At 32.8% G+C, this 23,325-nt stretch overlaps 1 protein-coding gene across 3 annotated transcripts in view; it reads right to left on the bottom strand.

Moving 5' to 3' along the window:
• LOC140439241 (neprilysin-1-like) overlaps positions 1 to 23,325 on the bottom strand; it is a 61,917-nt gene that overhangs the window by 35,673 nt on the left and 2,919 nt on the right. Inside the window, exons 1-5 of one of the 3 annotated variants that reach the window (XM_072529032.1) lie at positions 18,578 to 18,887; positions 11,446 to 11,732; positions 11,342 to 11,386; positions 9,022 to 9,183; positions 6 to 89 (exon numbers count right to left, since the gene is read on the bottom strand). In XM_072529032.1, the coding sequence (XP_072385133.1) occupies positions 6 to 89; positions 9,022 to 9,183; positions 11,342 to 11,386; positions 11,446 to 11,713 (559 nt within the window). In that variant the 5' untranslated portion in view covers positions 11,714 to 11,732; positions 18,578 to 18,887. Of the gene's footprint in view, positions 1 to 5; positions 90 to 9,021; positions 9,184 to 11,341; positions 11,387 to 11,445; positions 11,733 to 15,430; positions 15,628 to 18,577; positions 18,888 to 23,325 lie in introns of those variants that run through there. The other 2 variants (XM_072529033.1, XM_072529034.1) reach the window with 2 other exon arrangements.

The following is a 23,325-nucleotide window of genomic DNA, read 5'->3' as shown; positions in this document are numbered from 1 at the left end:
CTTACTTAAATCCATGCAAGTACTGTAAAAAATTTTTGCCTTTCTGGTCGCGTCATTATCGTTCAAATTTAACGGTTCTTCCAATACACCTGAAAAATGAAGTAAGATAATTTAAGATCAACAAACAACAGTTTTTAATAAAGACACCAAGTAAGAAAAGTAAAGTTACTTAAGAATGATAATGATAAATAGACAATTCTAAATAATCTGCTATAAAGTCCTAGCAATAGAAATGGAAATAGCTTTATTGTCACTGAAAATCGCACAATTTTATGTACAAAGTTTACAAAAAGTCAAAAAAATAACAATAACAATTAAAATTTACTAAAATTACATAAATCGTTAATATCGCAAAATAAAACATAATAAAATATACAATTCATTGCAAAATTTAAACAAATTGCGAAGTTGCTGCATGTGATACCCAAATACAGTATACTCCCTCTATAACGAACACGGTTATTACAAGGTTTCGTTATAACGAGATACATTAGATGTCCGGTGAAATTTCTATTGAACTACAACCGTCTATAGCGAGGCAAATTTGGTTATAACGAGAGAAAATAAGATCCAAAAACGTGTTTTTTACGTTTTTAGTCCGGTCGTGGCTATAAATAAATACCTTTTCAAACAGACCCTCAATAAACTTAACTGCAGCCCGCAATAAACTTCTTCACAATGAATAAATACAACTGTTTCACATCTTTAGAAAATATATGATAGAATGATACTGGGCCATTTAAAGCAGTTAAAAATAACAGAGTTCTTAAAATTGCAGAAGCAATAGTTTATGTTATCCTTGAAAATACGATTTATACATTATGTAGTTGGAAAAAAATATAAGTACAGCTTTTTTGTTTTAACGTATATCATTAATAATAAAAGTAAACAACTCTTTTATGTTTTAATATATTTCATTGACAATAAAAGTAAATAACTTTTTTTCAAAAACGCTATTCAAACAATATTTATTAGCATCTTATATTGCTCCGAATGGCTTCACTATAGGAAGTTAATGGTTTAGAAAACTACAGATTCATATGTATGCACAGTATTATGATTGTCTGATATAACGAGATCGGCTTATAAAGAGGTAATTAGTCTGTCATTTCAGTTCTCGTTATAGAGGGAGTCTACTGTATATATATTGTTATGATGTACTATTTGTGAATGATGAGCAATGAGTGTTTTTTTAATAATATATATATTTAGGGTTTTTATCGCGGTTCTCAAAGAATTAGTTTGTAAGCACTTTTTTAAATTATCTTTATTATATCGATTATGAAACACACATATATATCTAACATAACCAATGTAAAGTTTAAAATAAACTATCTTTAAATTAAAATTCTTATGAAACTAATTAAATTATATAGATAATGTAAATTTTAAACAAACTATCTTTAAAATTGAAATTCTTATGATACTAACTAAATTATATTAACAAAATTGTGTACCTTTCTTTCACTGAATGCCTAAATAAAATGTTCTCCAAAATAAAGATTTTAATCAACACTCAATGTCTTCGTTCTCAGCCTCGGGTATCCTTGTTTTTGTGAAATTACTTTTTTAAAATTATCAGCTTCCACCAATTTAAAATATACCAATATCCAATCACCAAATATATTATATAATTTTAATTTTCAATTAATAGGTACTTCCTTCCATTATCCAATTACCATTTTTACATAACATAATTTTTAATCTTCAATAATATTATCTTTATACTGTTTCTTAATCTTCATTGAACTTATTATATTGAACATCTGGACCTTCTGACTATCTTGAACTTACTGAACAATTGACTTCACTAACTAAATGTGTCTATCTTCTAACTAACTTTCTTACTAACTGACTGGCCTCATAGTAACTGTAACTGATCTCTGAATCCAAATCACCGGGTATTTATATCTTTTTCCATGTTCCAGAATCATCTGGCAAGAAATCCTATTCGAATTGCTCCTCATTATTGTTCTCGAAAAAGTATATGTTCTGGTTATGTCCGTTTCACAGACATAACCATATTCGAGAACGTTTTACCGTAAACAAAGGTTAAATTCTGTATTCTAGAGAATTCCTTTCTTTTCTATCGAGAATTTTGTTGACATTTAGGCTTTTCAGATCAGAATATAAACTTAAATCAGTAACTTATATAAATTAAACATTTTAAACTAACATATTATTATAACCCCACTTTATATCACTAATTATTATTTAAAATGTCACTTTCAGAGTATGTATATCTCTTTGTCACTTAAATGTATAGTTGGTTGCCTATGCACATGGCTCACTTAAATATATTTACAATATTATAATTATTAAAATAAAACTTTATTACACTTATTATATGCTAATTTCTTAAGAATACCCTCATATAAATAATTTTTATAACATTCTCTAGTATATAACTTATTAAAATAACCAAATACTTTTAATATCTAATATTATCTAGTATATCACTTATAAATTAATTTTTTAAATTTTCCTTCTCCTACGTCCAATATCATTTCAATATATATATATATATATATATATATATATATATATATATATATATATATATATATATATATTTATAATATATATATATATATATATATATATATATATATATATATATATATAAATACTTTAGTTACTTGTATCTAAACGTACTGTAATTTCTTAGTTATTTGTTAAGAAACTCTTCCACTGAATAATATGCTCTTTCAGATAGATAGGCTTTTGTCAATTTAGGGAACTAGGGAATTTAGGGAAAAAGTTGTAGATTTATGTTGTACAAGGAAATGGTTGTATAATTTTTTTGCCGAATATAATATAGATTTCTCTACTAACTCACTGAACGGGATCGGTAAATACACATAAAAGGTTGAATTTCTGGTGGAGTAGTCATGATTAGTCTTGCTGGGAAAAGATGTAGGTGTTTACGAATTAAACAAACAGTTTCTAAAATATATAAAAGAGGAAGAGTTAAAATTCCGTGGTTTTTGAAGTAGCTTCTGCAGTATGTTATTCTACTGAGGCCAAAAAGATACCGTATTGCTCTTTTTTGTAATTTAAAAATAACATCAGATTGGGCAGCTGTACTAGAACCCTAAAAAGGAAGGTCATATCGAAGATAAGACTCGAACAAAGAAAAATATGTTATTTTGGAAGATGCTAAATTGATTTCCTTTGAAACAGATCTTATTGCAAAGCAGGCTGAGGTTAGTTTCTTACTTAACAAATCGATATGAAGGGACCATTTAAGGTTGCTGTCTCTAAAAATACCAAGAAATTTCACAGAATCAACAATACTGATCTGACTGTTATTAAGAAGCAAGAGTTGAAGAGCTCCTTTATAGGATAATGCTACTATCTTATCCACGTTACAAGAGAGCAAACTAAAAGCGGACCAGGTTTTTATTTTAAGTAGATCAGAAGTTATAGTTGCATGAAGAGTTGCAATATTAGAGTTTCTCCAGGTGCTACTGGTATCACCAGGTAAAAACTTTTAGAAGAAAGGAAATAGATAGAAAGAGGCAGAGGAAGTAGATCGTGAATAGGTAAACTAGTAGTATTAGAGACAGTAATCTAAAAATAAAAATAAATAATGTTGTAAAAGAGAAAGACGCACATTGGCTGTGAAATACTTTGAGCCGCGAGACTTAGTCTTTATCGAGTGGCTTTTTATTCTCGACGTGGTCTCAGATTTAAGTAAGAGTAAGAGGAGTGTCCAGTTTGTATATTCTATAAAGTTCGAAGTTGTATCGTCTTCTCCACACTCCTACTCCATTGTCATTCACTGCTCCATAGATTCGCCTTAGTATTTTCTTTCGAAACATGACCAAACAGACCAAACAGACCAGAGTCCAGGTCTCTGAACCATATGTTAGGACTGGGCGTATTATTGTTTTGTAGAGTTTTATTTTTGCACTTCTCGATATAATTGTGGATTTAAGGAGGAGATTGAGCCCAAAATAGCATTTGTTGGCCGTGCAAATTCTACAGTTTATTTCTGCGGTAGTACTATTTTCAGTGTTAATATAAGTTATATATTCATATTTATTTCCCGATATTCAGGGAAACAGATTTGCATGGCACCTCTAATCGTGGGAGCTCGCGGAACATGGTGTCAGTCGAATTCTCGTGTCATGAGAATGCTAAACCTATCACGGTTCGACGTCCGCAATTTCATCACTAAGGCAATTATGGGTAGCATCCATATTCATAGTCATTTTATGAGGTCCTAACATAAATGACTTATGAGATTTTTCATTTTTGAGTATCTCTTATCGGCTTCTTCCTATCGTGGGATCTACGTTCGTCTAGTTAGGGTTTTTCTTTTACTTATTAACGTTCGTAGATGTTTGTGTTGTCTATTCATGTTTGTGAATGTCCCATTTTACTATATATATTCATATTTTTACTATTTTTAAACTTTTATGACAGCGCTTTTGCTGTCTGGTTAATTTTTCCAGCCCGCGATAGAGCGTTTGGCGATGGTTGCACTACAGAGGGGGGAGGTCGGTCTCTCACGGTTTAAAGCTGGCCAAACATCAGGCCAAAAAGGGCCATACGCTGCTGGTCTGTTACTTTCCGGATCGGAACGGGGAGAAACAGACCAGCAGGATTGGGCCGGTTTGGTTGCGTGATGATCGTAGCCACCCAGCCGGCATCGCCCGACCTACAAACTAAAAGAGGTTATGGCTCCACTCTGATAGGGCTCCCAGGTATACAAATTCGTTCACTGTTTACTTCGTTTTATTGGTGTCTATTCTATTATTAAACCCATTTTCGTAGCTGATTCTTTTAATGCTACACACGCCTTTTGTATAGCGTTTTCCGTTCTCCTTACATTATTGATATCATCAGCATAGGAAAGGATTTGCACTGATTTATTGTATATTAAACCAGTGGTTGTGATTTGTGACATACGTATTACTTTTTCCAGAGCCAGATTGAACAGTATACAGGAGAAAAGGGCTCCCTGGCGCAGCCCATTATTTGTTTTTACAAGTTCAGACAGTTCCCCCAGAATTCGTACTCTACATTCAACTTTTCAAGAGTTAGTTTTGTTAAATTTACCAACTGATTTGGTATTCCTAGCTCTTTCATTGCTTTGAACATGTCTATTCTATTCACAGAGTCGTAGGCTGCTTTGTAGTCTATGAATATCTGATAAGTATCAATGCCATATTCCAGTGTTTTTTTCCAAAATTTAATGGTTGCAATCTGGTATTTTTCTACTATCCGTTCTGCATATTGTACCATACGATGATATAGGACTGTGGAAAATATTTTATACGCTGCATTTAGAAACGTAATTCATCTTAGGTTAGAGCATTCAAAGATATCTCCTTTTTTGTATATGGTTCAAAGTATTCTAATATTCCAATCATTGGGGAGGGATTTCTGTATCCATATTTCTTTTATAAGCTGCTGTAATGCCATAATGGTATCATGGCCACCAGCCACCATGGCTGGGAGATTATATATTCCGGGTGATTTGTTTTTGGCTAGTTTATTAACTGCATATTTAACTTCAAGAATCGTTGGTGGTTCCTCTTCCCTTTCTTCTGCTCTCCTTGCCTCATCTCTTTCGTCTTCCAGGCTTTCTTCTTCTTCCTCCATATTAAGTGCCTGTTTAAATTATTCCACCCATCTATTCAATACATCTTTCCTTGTTGGTAATAGGTCGCCATTCTGACTTCTGCATTGTCTTGTGGTTGCCTTGAATCATTTTCTGTTGATGTTACCTTTCTTAAAGACTGCTCTGAATTCTTTCTCTCTCTTAAGGTTTTCTATATATTTAAGTTCCGTATTTAGGTAATTTGGGTTTTTTCTTTTATGTATCCTCTTTTGTTCTCTTCTGTTTGTTTGGCAATTCTCTACAGTTGTTCTAGTTCGTCAGGTAAGCATCTTTCTGTAAGCTTCATTTTTTTCTTTTGTTGTATTCTTGCATTCATCGTCAAACCAATGATTTTTACGGGTTTTCACAAATTCACGAACAACAAATAATACCAATCGCACAGAATGAATGTTAATAACCATGGGTCTTTATTTATTCTTCAAACAATTAAAAAACCAATATTTCCAACTTCTTAAGGGACTACTACACACGAATTAGAAATGTTTCAACAGGTTTTTAAATCCCCGCCCATTGTGACATGAGAGCTTAGGTAGTGCATTTATAAACGTTGTATCGACTAATTTTTAGTCCTAAATATTATGATATAATTTAAGAATACTTTTTGTGTGAAACATACATTTTTACTACATACACAATATTTAGTTAGATAATACCTAAAACGATATAAGTTAAAATAAAACAAAAAAAATTCTTAAGCTTCTCTGATTCAAAAGTCTGTTTAAAAAGATGAACAAATTGGTATTTTAAGGAAAAGGCAAAAAATACAGCCTATAAAATAAAAAGAAGCCAAATTCTGAAATCCCATAAAGGGATGAATACGCAACCCTCCCTGTCCCTTTGATGAATATTTCATCTAGAGACGCTTTTGAGAGCGCGGTTTGCGTTGAGAAGATATTAGAAAATAACTTGAATAATACATCAGGCCGGTATTCTACCTAGTGAACTTACGAACGCAGAAAAAGACCAAAGCTCGTATATCTGCGACTGTAAAAGTTTTATCAATAAAAATATGCTGACAAGTTTATTTGAACCTTTTTAAAAATGTACATTTAGTATATTTAACAGAGTGAGTCACGTTGACGCGAAGGTATATTATGGATACGGGTAAAAATTTAATTTTAAAAAGTTTGTCTATTCAGTGATATGAGGGGTGTAAAATCAAAGGCAGCAATCTCCACTTTTTCTTGTTTTAAACAATATAAAGAAATTTCATAGCTTATTCTATGAGACCAAAGATAAAGCTACTCAAGATGCCTTTATTTTGAAATACTGCACTGTGAATCGTACTGTCCGTCGTCGGCCGAAAAATGAAAAGTATTCTTCAAAGAAGCACCACGTAAAATGTTTCATCCGTAATTTTTTATCCAAGGAGAAAGTTCCAGCGTGCCAAGCAGCTTTTTTCAACGTGCTGGAGATAGCAAAACACAGGCTTTCCCATGTGATAAAATGATTTAATGAAACAGGCCAAGTACCGATTGAACGCAGAGTTGGTGATCGAAAAACTGCGAAATATCAGGATAAGCTGGAAGGAGTGTAAAAGTTTATAAACCAATCAAAATGTACTGAATCCCATTAATGCCGTTCAGTGACGAAAAGAATGTATCTTCCACGAATTATAAACCACACAATGTACACTGCTCAGACAATTCCATCGGAGACTGTGAAGAGATCGTATTTTCGCTATATATTTAACAGAAACTATAATTGAGCTTTAAAACTTCAAGAACAGACGTTTGCTCAAAATGTTTAGAGGTAAGTGAACGAAACACAAACTTCGAGCGAAAGCATTTTGTCTAAGCAAAGACCTAGTCACTTTGTCGTTTGACTGCCAAAAAAATTTGGTCTTTCTCAAAGTTCCTGATCAAAGTGTTTATTATTTAAGGCAGGTTTATTTTTATAACTTTACCGTTGTTGAAAGTTCCTCAAAGTCTCCACTTTCAATGTTTAATGCAGCTTCTTCAAAGCTCGAGAAAATATCCTTAATTTCTAATGTTGATTGTGCTACTTTGTCTACGTCATCGGCAAAGGCGAGTATGATCTTTGCTCCCCAAGCAGTTATGTCTGGTTTGATTTTTGGATATATTTTTCGCATGACATACTGGCCAGGTTAAACAACAATGGACACAACGGATCTCCCTGTCTCAGTCCAGAATTTACGCAGAAAGCATTTGATATTTCTCCCCCTATTCTAACTTGTGCAAAAGAGTTACTTACACACATTTGTGTTACCGCAGCTAGTTTCTTGGGTACGCCGAGCTCGATCATTGCCTTCCATAATGTTGCAAGATTAATTGAATCATAAGCCTGTTTGAAGTCTATAAAAATCTACAATAATCCTTATAGATCATTTTCATATCCGTCAATCTCCAAGCATTGCAAAACGAAAACGGCAATCTCCAACTTAACTATTAAAAAAAGGAAACTAAATAATTTCTTAAATTCCTCTTTCTGGACATTCGATCAAAAACCAAATTTTATATCATTATTCATCAGTTTGATTGTTTTAATTTAATTTTTAGTTTCTACAGTTTTTCGCGGTCTCCCAAAATTATGAAAATGGGAGATTGCCGACTTTGATTTTATACCTCTCATATGTGGCTAAGTAAATAATATATTTAAAGTTTATTTTGATACAGGGTACTCAAAAAGGTGTAAGTATTAAACCCGTTTTTTTTATATCACGAAAGGCCTATATTATATTGCATTTTAGATTTTGCGTTAAAAATTTAGAGCTTATGACGTCCGGCAGCTGTGGGTATGTTTCTGTATGCATATAAGAGTGGATAGTTTAAAACTATTCTACCTTATGTACAAATTTTCCCTGAATACGAATATGTAGATCCCCTCTCTGAAGAAGTAGTACCAATTTTAATAAACAATTTTTTTATAAATAAATTTTTAAATTTGAATATTTTAATTTAATACTAAACCCATCGTAAAGTACGGCAAAAAATACATTAAAAATGCTATATATGATATATAAAAAGTTTATAGTTCAAAATTTATTTAAAATTTTAATTCGAGTAATCGAAGATTTAGCGTAACTTTGAGTCCTCGTTAAATGATGCATATTTCTCTAATAGTGCACCTAAATGGAAAATTTGAACTTATTTTGACAATTTACTATTAAAAAAAAGAAGTATCTTTCTTTTTCATTGAGTTAACAAGCAATAACCAAATAGCTTTTCGCCCATGCAGAATCAACAAGCACACTTAAATTATCTACTTAAATATTTAGCATTCCGTGTGCTTGTCGATCCTGCAAGGGCGAAAAGCTATTCTACAAAAATCAACTCTAAATAATAGAATAGAACAGAATTAACTCTATGACAATGAAGAATATTTTAACAACTTTATTAGTGTGTTTAAATAATTTCAGAAACTCTTACCTTTAAGAATTACCTGTAATTGATCAGCCATGACTTCGAACGTGCTGATAGAACTTTTATCTTCGGGTATGAGGTGAACCTTATTCCAAGTACCACAAGCATATTGAAAGAAATCTACACATGGATCAACATTGTGATCCATTGCTGCTAATAAAGAAGAGGCTAAAATCAAAATCTGGTTTTATTTGGCATGTTTATTGAACTTGGGAATGAATAAGATATTAGCAAACAAACCCCCTCTATAAGAGAGAGTTTAAGGGGAAGCCCGAGAGTAGGAGCGGCAATGTTTTCTGCATCTTTTTTTGGGTCGTAAATTAATAATATTAGCAAAATTCATAATATTTTTAGAGTCTGAACTAATACTATTTATATACTATATATAAATAATATACCGACTTGCAATGAAGGAATATTAGAAGAAAATTAAGAGTATGAGCAACTATTGTCTATATATTTTACAACTAATTTGGCAGTCAGCAGAAGAAAATAGAGATATTAAATGTAAATTAAAAACCAGGAAAACCCCAGCACAATAAGACACACCATACACTAAATGAACTGTTAAAATACGGTATGTAAACACTAATCAAGCATTCAAATCAAACCAACCCATAAATGAGAGGCTCTCCTCTCCGAGTAGGAGTTATACAATCAAAACGATCAGAGGCCAAAACTTCAGAGCCGAAAACATAATCAAGACCTACCTGCTCATCATTTCTCAATGTGTTCATCAAAAATCCTAAAAGAAAACTCCCCTTCCTCCCCACTAATTGCTGACCTTAACCAGCAACGAACTCCCTGATGAATACATGGACATCCTGGAGACAACTCCACTTTATTACCATAATTCATTAAATAGCTCACTTCGAAATTTGCTACGAACAGCGAGGGATTAGTTTTCTGTGGTTTCCCGATCCCATTGCACAATTATACCTGTCTCGTGGGAGGTAACAGCCACTGCTGTTCTCACTGCGATTCATTACATTTAATTTCCGAAAAGGATCGTTTTAGCTCCAAATCTTTCACCTCCGACCACCCTGGACATCTACCTCCTTCGCAGGAACAACATCCACCGATGCAAAACCACCAGTGAGACATAAAACTGAGACCCAGATATCCAACAAAACAAACTTCTAAAGAGGTGATAGATACCTAAAACAGGACAAACATAAACACAACAAGAAAAAAAGAAATACCAATCAGAGACAGAACAACACGACAATGAAGCGATTGGAGGTTACGCTAGTTCTTAATCTTGACCAAGCAAGACCTATTTTGGCTGAGTAGCCAGTTTTTGCGAAACTCCGTTTTATTTTTCACCTGTACCAATAATTATCGAACTGCGAGTCTTTGCCACGAAGGTTACATATCTCTTTTAATTGCTGGGGATAAATACAAGGTCTCACGACTTTAAGATCACCCCAAATCAAAAGTGAAGAAATTCGGCACTTGGCTGTTCGACTATATTGTACGAGATGAAGAAAAGTCTGGAAACGGACTTATTTCACAAAGACTATCAAACAGCTCGAGGAGAACACATCACTGTTCAGACAGATATTGGTTTGAAATAGATAAAAGTCATATCTACTTAGAACTATTTCAGATCTTGTCGAATTGCCACAGTGTTCCGATAGATCACCGACGGTCAGGAATAAATAAAAGCTCGAGCGGACTTAGAGTTATTCCTCGAATTAGTGAACGAGCTGAACCAACACTTTGCCGCTAAACCATTAGTTCGAAATAAGTAAAGGTCCGAAAAAACTTTCTTTCAGGAAAAATTATTTCCTGAGAGGTAACGGTCCAAAGTGAACTCTTAGCTGTCAAAACATGATTGCCGAAACAAGTAAGGGTCCGGAAGGGATCCGTGACCAGTCAAAGAGTCGACACTCTGCTGGTATTCAAATGCATTGAGAAGAGTAGTCTTATTTATACATAGAGGCCTGAGGAACCGACATGTCTGTTAACAATCGAAGTGCCTTTTGTGCATAGAGTACTAAACCTTTCATGTAAGATATATATAACTAAATGAAAAAATTTTCAACTGCTTAAGTACTCTAAATTGTCGGTGAACCTCTTGTCGGTGTAAATAAAATTCATATTATTTCTCAATTAATCAGAGGATGGAATAGAAGAACCTTCGTTCATCCTCACGAGCTGTGGCTGGAAATCATCTTGGAACTCCAGGCAATATTTAGGATGATCCAACCGTACGACAAACAATATACGTAATTAAAATTTTTTAGCAGTTAGTCTATAAGACTCCATTTTAAGTTTTAATGTACGCCAAATATTAATAAAAATATATAATAAAATAACTTACCTGTTCGAACACATTCCTCTGTCAAACAAATAGTTTTCTTTTTCACTAAAAATTGGAATTTACACTAGTTTTACAATCATACGCATATTTGAATTAGACCTTACCAGTACAAGATTGATTCTTTCTAGTAAAAACCATAATCATGAGCATCCCACAGAACGCCAGAAGGGCTACTATCAATATCACTAAAAGTTTTTCTCTGTCAGGTCTATGTCGAGGCACTACAACGGTTTTGGTTCCTGTCCGAGCAATTTCCACTACTGCGTTTCGCGAGTTCATATTTTCAGGCACTTGGTATTTTGAACTGATGATTCCATTATTACTGCTTACCCCTTTCCAGGTATTATTCTGATTTATTAGGTTGTTGCTCATTTTGTTTCTATTTTACACGCTGCAACACATAATTTTAGTTTTATACCAACACAATTTAAAAACAAGACAAAAATAAATAATTTAATTCCTGTGGAAAAGAGAGTGCCTTAATACGGAAGGGGTATTTGTGCTTCCAAAAAAGTGCTCCTACTATAGAACAATCAGTCTTATGATACGCAATTTTGTTTCCGTAATAATCTTGGAACAAGAGAGGTACCATTCAGCGTGCAAGTACTTGCTTAAAAGTAGAGACATTAGTCATTCTGTGTACACGTGCTTTATAGATTTTGAAAAAGCATTCGACAAGGTTTGTGAATGTACGTGAGTGGTTTAATCAGTCTTCGTCGTCACTCTTCAGAGCGGCGGTGAATAAAAGTACGATAGCCATTATAATAGCCAACGTTCAGTAATGGACATGGTACAAAGAGAGTATTTTAAAAGAGCATTAAATTACGACGCGAAAAGCAGTTTAAAGAAAGAAAAGAACAGAAGCAGCAAGAAAAAAAATAACAGATAATAGGAGGCCAACTCTACGTTAACCAAATCCCAGTAGAAAGGAACTATATATATATATATATATATATATATATATATATATATATATATATATATATATAACAAGTATATATTATAATAACTGAATAATGGACCAACAACCAGAAGATAAAAGTGCGCATCAAAAAAGCTAAATCCACCTTCAACATAATATAAACTTAACCTCAAAAGTTTTACATCACCAAAAATTATGCTCATTTTGATAGTTTATTTTCTCGTGAATCAATTAACGAATAATAGTAAACAAACTTTGTACAGAGAACTGCCTGCATAGATAGGCTGTGTTATACGTTATTTTGTGTTTTTTGTTTGTAATAATAATGTCAATGAACGAAAAAGAGTTCATGGTTCCGTTTATTGAGCTTTGATATTCTTTTATGATATTCTAGTTAAAAATATGCGCGCAGTTGAAGAAAGTGCAAATAGAGAAACTGTGATAAAAAAATTAAATTTCCGTCCACAGCGCCTAAACAATGTGGAAAATTCCATCTTTCTTTAAAATCTAATACAATTTTCTTCCATTTATCTGTAGTTTTCAGAAACTGCAAAATAAATTAATTCATTGTGCATAGCTACTAATTACGTTTTTTTCTATGAAGTATGCGGATGATTTACTAGTTTTTTTTAGAATACTATTTATTAAGAAGACTATTTAGAATCCGAAGTAGATAATGAGTCTTAACCAGTCACCCCAGATTCAGTTATATCTGAATCGCTTACACCTCGGCCAATATTACAAGCTTCATCTAGAGCAGCAAAAACGCGTATCGACAAATGTGATGAAGTTCTGGATGTAATTCAGAAACGCTTTACAACGCCTTGAAATGTTGACGACAAGTTTACGCTCATTGGAAAAGCATGGGCCTGTAAGTTAAGAAAACTTACGCAAGAACAAACAATTCACGCAAAGAAACTAATAAATGATATTTTCTATGAGGCGCAACTCAGAACTCTAAATTGCAACTGTTTGTTGCAAATACAACAGCAGCATGCACGCATATCCATAGCCATTATACAATCAGCAAATACAACCATGTTTACAACCAGCGCCATCATATAATCATCAAATCACGTCATCTTTGCTGACGTTTCTTTTACCAACAGGACTATCCTCTCAGCACCACATAAAACCACGTTCACAAACAGGATCGTATTATCAACATACGCAACCAGCACATACTCAACAACTTGAAGAAGCTGATAGTGACTCACACAAAACAGTCTCACAATATTTACGTAACTTTAATATCACTGATTAACGCATTGTTCTAAAATAGTTAATATACATTTCACTTACTCTTAAAGATTCTTTCCTTAATATACTGTAAATGGTAGCACACGTTTCAGGAATCATACGACAGAGAGCGGATTTGGAAATACACGTAAAAAACTTGAGATCTTCATATGTTCTTCCCGTCGCTAAAAACTCAAAGGTGGTGTAACTAAATATAATAAATGTCGATCAGTTACCTCATCCTTCTTCAAGTGCCATCTCCACGGCGGAGGTCGGCAATCATCATAGCTATTCGGACGAGACGGCTGCTCTGAAAAGTTCATTTGATGTACATCCGTACCACTCTCTCAGGTTGCGCAGCCATGACATTCTACTCCTCCCTATACTTTTCTTTCCTTGGATCTTTCCCTGCATAATCAGTTGGAGCAAGGTGTATTTCTCTCCACGTGTAATATGTCCGAGATATTCTAATTTTCTTGTTTTTATTGAATTTAAAATTTCCATTTCCTTGTCATCCTTCCCAGAACCTCTTTGTTTGTGACGTGTTCTGTCCATGATTACCTCATCCATGCGCAGGTAATTACGAAAATCATCTGGTGCATTTTTTAATCTTTTATAAAATTAAATGAGAGTAAGTGGCTCTTTTTTCAATCCAACTCTTCTGCGATCTTCTTGGTTTTTTGTCTTTAACCACTTTTACCTTTTCAATTAAACAAACAACAGCTGATGCTGATGAAAATTCGTCTTCGTTGTCCATCGTTACTCAATGACAATCTAAACTGTACTTGTAGTGTAGACAAATTTGTGCACGACACTTGACCGTGAAAATGAATGCAATCGTTCAGTTTAATTTGCACAAATTGGCATGCACAAACCAATTTGCACAAATTGCATGAGCGCCAAAACGTACCTACAGCAGAATTTATTAAAAATTTTGAGATAAAAAGTTTTAGGAGTATCTAGGTTAAGTGAGGTAAATATTGACATTAAATTGGCCCCCTCACAGGCCCGACATGAATCCTATTGTACACCCATAGGATATTGTTGGAAGACAATTAAGACTTCGTCAGCCCTTTCCTGCTTCTCTGTTAGATATATAATGTATGGTTATTGATATCTGAAACTTCATAGACCAAATCCAAATCCAGCATGCCTAGGCGATGTAAAGCTGTTATTAAAAGTAGAACGAAAAACAGGCGATATTAGTTTACGTTGTTTCTTTCTGTTTTTTAAGTTTTATTACCTGTTGTTACTTTTTATTGTTAATTTAGTATTGTTTCAGATAAAAGAATAATAAAAGTATGTTAAAGAATAAAACCGTCTATTTTCTTTGTTTTTAAAGATGTTAGGGAAATTAAAAAAAAAATGTTCAAAAAGTATGAGACTAAAACGTGGTTTTGATGTAAACCAAGACTTGTACCTTTTCCTCCCTACAGAGTGTCTAAAACAACATAAGAAAAACATTTTTTCTTCCGCCCGATATAAGCTCAAAAGAGAAATTTGAGGAAACATTTGTCCAACGTAATAAAAAAAAATATAGAGGAATCCGTTAATCTGTTCACGAAAAAATCATATATCAAACTGAGCATAATTATATATATATATATATATATATATATATATATATATATATATATATATATATATATATATATATATATATATATATATATATATATATATATATATATATATATATATATATATATATATAGTTTGAGTTTAGTTCTTGAACCTTAATATATATTTTTTTAGTGGATTTTCTTGGGCTTAGGTTCATAAAAAAATTTGATTTGATACTAAGACATTTTCATATATTTTTTCGACGTTTCGGCAGGAAATCCATGCCTTTTTCAAGAAGTAATATTGACTAAAAAAACATTTTATGACAGACATAATACGATTTAAAAGTTAAACTTTTGACTTACCAAGCATGTAAAAATTCGTTACTAACAAGTAGACGTCACAATTAAAATAATATTAAAAACATAGGACATACCCACTAAGTCACTACATGTAAAATATATTTTAAATCTAATGTGTTGTTTATTGAAGTTAGTTTATCGTTTAAACAACCAGTTATTTTAACATCATAGGCGTTCTGAGATTGTCTTTTTATGTGTTTTTAAATTAAGTTAAAATATATTTTGTTCAAATTTTTGACATCTTTTTTATCATTTATTGCATTATTATTTTTTTTTTGTTTGTATAGACTCTAGAAGCTTTCTCTTTTTCCTGTTGGGTTCACTTTTTAGGATCTTGGTTTTCTCAAAATCAAATTTATGTTTTTTTTCGTTTTCATGTTTTGTGAGGGCGGTTGAGTTTTTTTTGTCATATTTGTGGGAACGTATTCTTGAGTTAAGTAGCTGACTGGTTTGTCCAATATAAACTCCATCACAATTCGAGCAGGGAATTTCATATACAACATGCGATCTTTTTAATAGAGGGGTTTTTGTTTTTAATCTTGTAAAATTCTTTTTCAAAAGATTGTGCCCTTTATGAGCAACCATAATATTATGTTTGGACAGAAGATTTGCAATTTGTTCTGATAATCCTTTTATATAGGGAAGAGACATATAGTTTTTCTTTACCGTGTTGGTTTCATTGTTATTATTGTTATTGTAAAATTTATGCAGTCGCGATTTGAAAGTGTTGTCGATAAGGTGGTGTGGGTATGAATTAAGTGTTAGTGCTGTTTTTGCTTTTTTAATGGCCTGAGGTCTATTAATAGGATCGGATAATCTAATAGCTCTATCGGCGAGTCCGATAACTACTGATTTCTTTTGAGACAGGGGATGATGAGAGTTGAAATTCAGATATCTCGATGACCAGGTTTTTTTGGTGTACCATGAAGTAGTTATAGTGCTGTTTTCTCTATGTAAGGTCAGGTCCAGAAAATTAATTTGATGATTTTTTTCAATTTCTAATGTAAATTTTAGTTTTTGGTGAAAGTTATTGAATTCATTTAGTAAAATATCCATTTTATCCTCTGGAGCTGCGCTCAAGCAGTCATCTATATAGCGATAGAAAAAAGGTATATTAAAATCTATTTTATTTAAAACAATTTCCTCTAGATGCTCTAAAACTAATTGAGCGATGGCACTGGATATGCTAGCACCCATAGCACATCCATCTGTTTGTTGGAAGATTTTGTTTTTATATAGGAAATAGGTTGACTTTAATGTTGTTTCGACTGCTAGCAGAAATTCTTCTAGAGGGATGTCTGTGAACGCTTTGATTTCATTCCACTTTTTTTTAATAATGTCTTTCGCTAAAGCTATTGGAATATTGGTGTATAAAGATACCACATCGAGAGAAACTAATTTATAATTTGGAGGTAAATGTATATTTTTGAGTTTTAATTTCAAGTGATCAGCGTCTTTTAAATAGTGTGGATTTTTATTTATTGCGTTGGAAATAATGTTCTTCAAATATTTTGAAAGGTTTTCAAAAGGAGACTGAATGCATGAAACAATAGGTCGCAGCGGCACACCCTCTTTATGTGTTTTGGGTAGACCGTATATTTTTGGAATTACAGCATTATGTATCTTGAGCGAATTAGCAGTGTTAGGTGAGATGTAGCACATTTTTTCCCATCTGTCGACTAATTCGTTATTTCTTTTTTGGAAAATATTTGTAGGATCATTTTTCATTTCACGGTATGTTGTGTTGTCATTCAATAGAGAATCCATTTTACTGTCATAGTCTTCGGACTCCATAATAACAGTCTTGTTAGTTTTGTCAGGTTTCAGAACAACTAAATTGGGGTTCTCGTTTAAAAAAGCTTTTGTCTTTTTAATTTTCTTTTGTATTGTTTTGTTTTCAAAAGGGTATTTGTTTTTGTTTTTAAAGTTTGTCAAAATGTTACAACATTTAGTTCTGATATCATCCTGTACATTGGTACTTAAGTTAGAAATTGAACTCTAAATTGAACAAATAATTTCTGATGTTGGGATATCATTTTTATTACGGATGGGAACTGCAAAATTATCTCCTAAACTTAAAACATCTTGTACGTCATTGGGAATTTCTACATTTGTTAAATTTTCTAACCAAGTATCCTGCAATTTATTATTGAGATTTTTATTATCTGATTTTGATGATAGCATATTAATTTTTTTGATATTTCTATCGCGAATTTTACAAAAAATACGTTCATTGTATTGTATGGATGTTTCTTTAAATGTATTAAAAGTAGCAACTGGTAATGATTCGATTAATTTTGTTTCTAGTTTTTCTAGTTCCGAGTCTAAAGTTTTTAATGAGATAGTGGTATCTGCTATGAGTAAATTCAAAGTTTGTTTTGTGAATACAGTAAAAACGTTACCAAATTTACGTGCAAGGTTTACAGAATTAAGAATAATGTGTTCTATATTTAAATTTAAAAAGTTTGGTATTAAATTTTCTGTTTTACATCTAAGTAAAAAAATTCTTCGATTGCTTTGATTTGTCCTCTTAGTCAATAATTTTTTGTAGAGTTTCATCTATTGGATGGTTGTTTTTCCGAAGTTGGTTTCAATACCAAGGTAGAAAGGCTCATTTTCACCCATGCCTAAATATATTGTTTGAGTTTAGTTCTTGAACCTTAATATATATTTTTTTAGTGGATTTTCTTGGGCTTAGGTTCATAAAAAAATTTGATTTGATACTGAATTTGAATTTTTGACTGATTTGAAATTTTTACATGCTTGGTAAGTCAAAAGTTTAACTTTTAAATCGTATTATGTCTGTCATAAAATGTTTTTTAGTCAATATTACTTCTTGAAAAAGGCTTGGATTTCCTGCCGAAACGTCGAAAAAATATATGAAAATGTCTTAGTATCAAATCAAATTTTTTTATGAACCTAAGCCCAAGAAAATCCACTAAAATATATATATATATATATATATATATATATATATATATATATATATATATATATATATATATATATATATATATATATATATATATATATATATATATATATATCATTGACTATTTTAGACGTCAAAAGGATATGGTAACATAATACACTATATCTTTATAACAATTAATATAATAAACAAACGAATTTTTCATCACAAGGACTTACCTCACTTGTTGCATAACACGTTATTAGTTCTAGTACACTTAAGCTAATGATAAACAAACATCCCCAATTTTCCAATGCAGATCATTTTTATAGGTTATAATCGGATTTCTCAATTCACCGCCTGTATTCGGTCAATAGAGCAAAACAAAGCATATTCACCGCAATCGTTCCCGTACGGCACTTCACAGTACAATGAGCATTTCCTCATTTTCTTCTGCAAAATAGTCGGAAATCGGAAAATCCGCTTTTCATCACACTTCAAAAGGCCTCTAGATGCGCGCAAGGAGGATCGATCATCCACTCAACCTAAATAAACGTAAACTTTGCACTGAAAGCCGAAACACTCCAGGAATATTCAGCGGTGAGCTGTTAGTCTATGAGCTGGATCAAACTGGAAAGAAATAATTAGGAGTTGTTTCTCAATTAACTATTCATTTAGTTCTTCATTAATTATTATTTTATTGTAACGTTCTCTGCTTCTTTCAGTTCTTCAATAAAAAGGAATTTTGGCGTTGAAAATGATAGAAACCTATTTTTAGACGTCTTTCAGTAATTATAAGTGCTTTCTAATCTAGTATAAACATTCAACATTTTTATATCCAACACTACTTGGGATAATGCAGCCGGTCCCAACCCCTTATAAAATGTGGAGGGTGATTGGCAAGGTTAGCAACCTATCAATCGTAAAAACGAATACTGCTCAAACAAACAATGTAAAGCCTTGGAACCGGATTGATAATATGAAAACTATCACGGCAAGAAATATGGACAAAAGCAAAAGCTAGATGAGAGTTACTACATGGAATATTAGATAAATCAACACATCACGCCAAGAAATAATTAAAGTGCTGAAATAGAAACAAATAGACATATGCACTCTACAGGAAACAGAACAGGAAGAAAAAGGGCAATTAAAATTAGGAGAATATATACTAATCTACAGTGGAGTAGAAAAGAGCAGGGCCAAAGAAAGTGTAGCCTTGCTAATACACCAAAGATATCAAAATCAGATCAAAGAGTGTCAAGAAAGAATTATAACAACAAAGAAAAATGGAGAAGGAACACCTGAACATCATCGGAGTATACGGCCCAGAACATAACAAGACTCAAACAACAAGGGAAACATTTTATGACGAATGACAAGTAGTAAACCAAGTCAGAGGGAAAATGATAATACTGGGATTTAACTATCGAATATGTAACCAAGTAATAGCTGGAATTAAGCAAAAACATAACGAGAATGTTTAAAAGCAAAACTGATAATAAACATGTAAGGATAAGGAGGGGCATATTACTCAATACAAAAGAAAAAGTACTGAAAAGGTGGGTGGAACACTATAAAGCACTACTTACTATCGAAGTAGAAGATCCAAATCAACCACTCCCAGGAGCAAGCAATAATACACCATTGGAGCCTCCATCAATTCAAGAAGTACGGGATGCAATTAAACACGTAAAAAATAATAAATCTCCAGGAAGTGATGGTATACCCTCGGAACTTATTAAATGTGGAGGTACTACTCTGACTAATCATATATATAAAATCATACTGAGAGCCTGGAATGAGGAACAAATCCCGGAAGAGTGGTGTATTGGGATCGTTTGCCCGCTACAAAAAAGGGTGATCAATTGGAATGTAGAAACTATAGGGGAATAACCCTCCTTAATACAGCATACAAAATATTTTCGAGTATTTTATATGGTCGCCTAAGTGCATATTCAGAGGAGCTTTTTGGCGAATATCAAAGTGGTTTTAGGCCTGGTCGATCAACAACAGACCAGATCTTTGTGCTAAGGCAAATACTGGAAAAAAACTAATGAATTCAATATCGACACATACCATCTTTTCGTAGATTTTAAATCAGCATATAATAGTGTCCTAAGAAATAAATTGTATAAAGCCATGGATGAATTCCACATCCCCGATAAACTGATAAGATTGGTTAAGGCTACAATGCGTAAAGTTGTTTGCAAAGTCGAAATACAGGGCGAACAATCACAGGCATTTGAAACGCGTTGGGCTGCGACAGGGAGATGCACTGGCGTGTCTCCTTTTCAACATAGCTCTGGAAAAGGCAGTCAGGAATGCCCAAATAGACAACAGAGGAAACATTTTTAATAAATTATCCCAAATTTTGGCATATGCAGATGATGTTGACCTAGTTGCCCGCACAACACGTTAGCTAGAAGAAATGTATACCACCTTGTCAAATGCCTTAAAAAATATGGGCCTGCAAGTAAATGATGAGAAAACTAAGATAATGGCATCAACACCCAACAATAGAGCCAGAAACATCGGCCACCAATTCACGATTGATAACTCTACCTTTGAAGTGGTGGACAAATTCACATACTTAGGCTCCCTGATCACCAAGAAGGAAGAAATCAAGCGAAGAATAATCCTAGCAAACAAATGCTATTTTGGACTGAGTAGACAATATGAGAAGCCAAAAAACAAAAATAAACATATACAAAACACTTATACAACCAGTGTTGACATATAGGTCGGAGACATGGACCATTTCCGAGACAGATGAAAACCTCCTGCTTATATTTGAACGAAGGATCCTCCGAAGAATATTCGGTGGCATCTGTGAAAATGATATTTGAAGAAGGAGGTACAACTACGAGATATATCACAGATATAAACATATATTTGATGGTAAAGACGTAGTATCCCTTATAAAAATAGGAAGACTAAGATGGGCAGGACATCTGGCAAGGTCACAGCAGAACAACCCTCCTAGAAGAATCCTTATGTCACAACCTGTGGGAAGTAGAAGTAGAGGTAGGCCAAAACTCAGATGGAGGGATGGTGTAGATGAGGATGGTAGAAAAATAGGCGCAGCAAACTGGCAACAGTTGGAAATGGATAGAACTGACTGGCGTAATAGACTTGGGAAGGTCGAGGCTCTTTTATAGGGCTGTAGCAGTAATAATGATGATGATGAATATCGAACTTAAAACAACAACAACACACTTTTTAACCAAAAAGAACAACACAAATATACATTCAATATCACCCGTGGACAAAGATATATAATAGATTATTATATAACCAACAGAGATTAACATCCATCAAAAATAATCGACGTAAGATGCCTCAACTTAGCAGATGTAGGTAGTGAGAATAGCCCAGTATTATTTAAAATAAAAATCATTAGGAAATACATCACACCCAAGAGAGCGGCATCAACATAAACAAAAATCATAGTCTAAGGACTAAATGCGAAACCCAATGAATACTTATACAGAAAAAGAATATCAAAGAAGATTGCTGGGAATGAAATATTAGAAAACGATAACATCGAGGAAAGCTGGAAATAACTGACAAATAACAGAATTAACGCAGCACCAAAAGCACTTGCAGAAATTACGAACACTAACATATCAAAAAAGAAAACCCCATTGTTTAGAGAAGAAGTGAAGAAAAGAAAAAATCCTTTTTACAATACAGAACACAACAAACACAACAGGCATACAACCACTATAAACGAATATGAAATAAAACAAATACTTTGGTCAGACAAATAAAAAGGTAACACTGGGGGAGATTCTCAAAACTGATGGAACATGACTTCTATAAAACACAAAGACAAATATGGAGAATGATCTGAGGACAAAGAAAAGAGATAAACGAATTAACACAAACGAGATACGTTCAAAAAAGGAATTATGGGTAGACTACTTTCGATCCATATTTGCTAAAGGTGGCGATAATAAACCACCAACACCACAAGTGACGACAAACGAAGAAATAAACATTGAAGAGGGAGAGGTAAAGGAAAAATTAAGGGAATTAAAAAATATAAAATCACCAGGAGAGGACAGAATGCCCAACGAACTCCTGAATAATAAACTGAATAAAATTATATTACTAATAGAAGAACAAAAAGATTTTAGGTCGGGAAGATCATTCACCAACGTGTTGGCGAAATAAATTCTCAACACAATATATTTTAACATATTTTATGTTTTGTGTGACACAATGTGTTCTATGTTTAACTTGAAATTCACAATAAATAGCAATATATTCATATTAGAAATTTTTCAACAGTTACTAAAACTATCAGATCCATATGGTACTAAATTTCTATGGGTTAAGGGACACTCAGATATTGTTGGCAATACTATTGCTGATTCTATAGCTAAAAATCCATTACAGCATCCACATATGGTGATAGAAAAATTTAACACATGTGACCTACTTGCCTATATCAAACAACATATTAAATTTAAATGGGACAGACAATGGATTCAGTTTGGTGAAAGCAGGGGCATTTGCTTTATACAAATTACAACCAACAGTAGATGTAAAACAATTTTACAAAGATGTCACACTAAGCAGAAACACAGTGTCAACTGTCTTAAGATTAAAAGTAGATCATGGATGTTTTCCGAAACATCTACACAAAATAGGAGTTCTCCCAACAGACCGATGTGAGTGTGGAACTAGTATAGCTGATTTGAAAAGAATTGATAAAAGAGGGTTTAAGTACACCATTAAACGTAAATCTTCTATTAAGTGAAGACAATATAAAAATCTTTAAAATAATTATGATATTTCTTGTAAAAATTAAATTAAAGGTATTAGTGTAAAATTGATCGTATGTGTGAACATTTCCTTTGTATGTTTACCATATATGTTGCCCACCTACCTAACCGTGGTTTATGTCTTGTTTGTTACAATAAAGCCGCTCTGATGAATCCCTGAGCGTGAAAAGTGTCCTCCTTGTACAATCCTGTAT

The sequence above is a fragment of the Diabrotica undecimpunctata genome, chromosome 4 (genome assembly GCF_040954645.1).
Source record: "Diabrotica undecimpunctata isolate CICGRU chromosome 4, icDiaUnde3, whole genome shotgun sequence".
In the NCBI taxonomy this organism is placed as follows: domain Eukaryota; kingdom Metazoa; phylum Arthropoda; class Insecta; order Coleoptera; family Chrysomelidae; genus Diabrotica; species Diabrotica undecimpunctata.
Note: the sequence above shows the minus strand (reverse complement) of the source record. Positions and strands in the feature narration are given on the sequence as shown.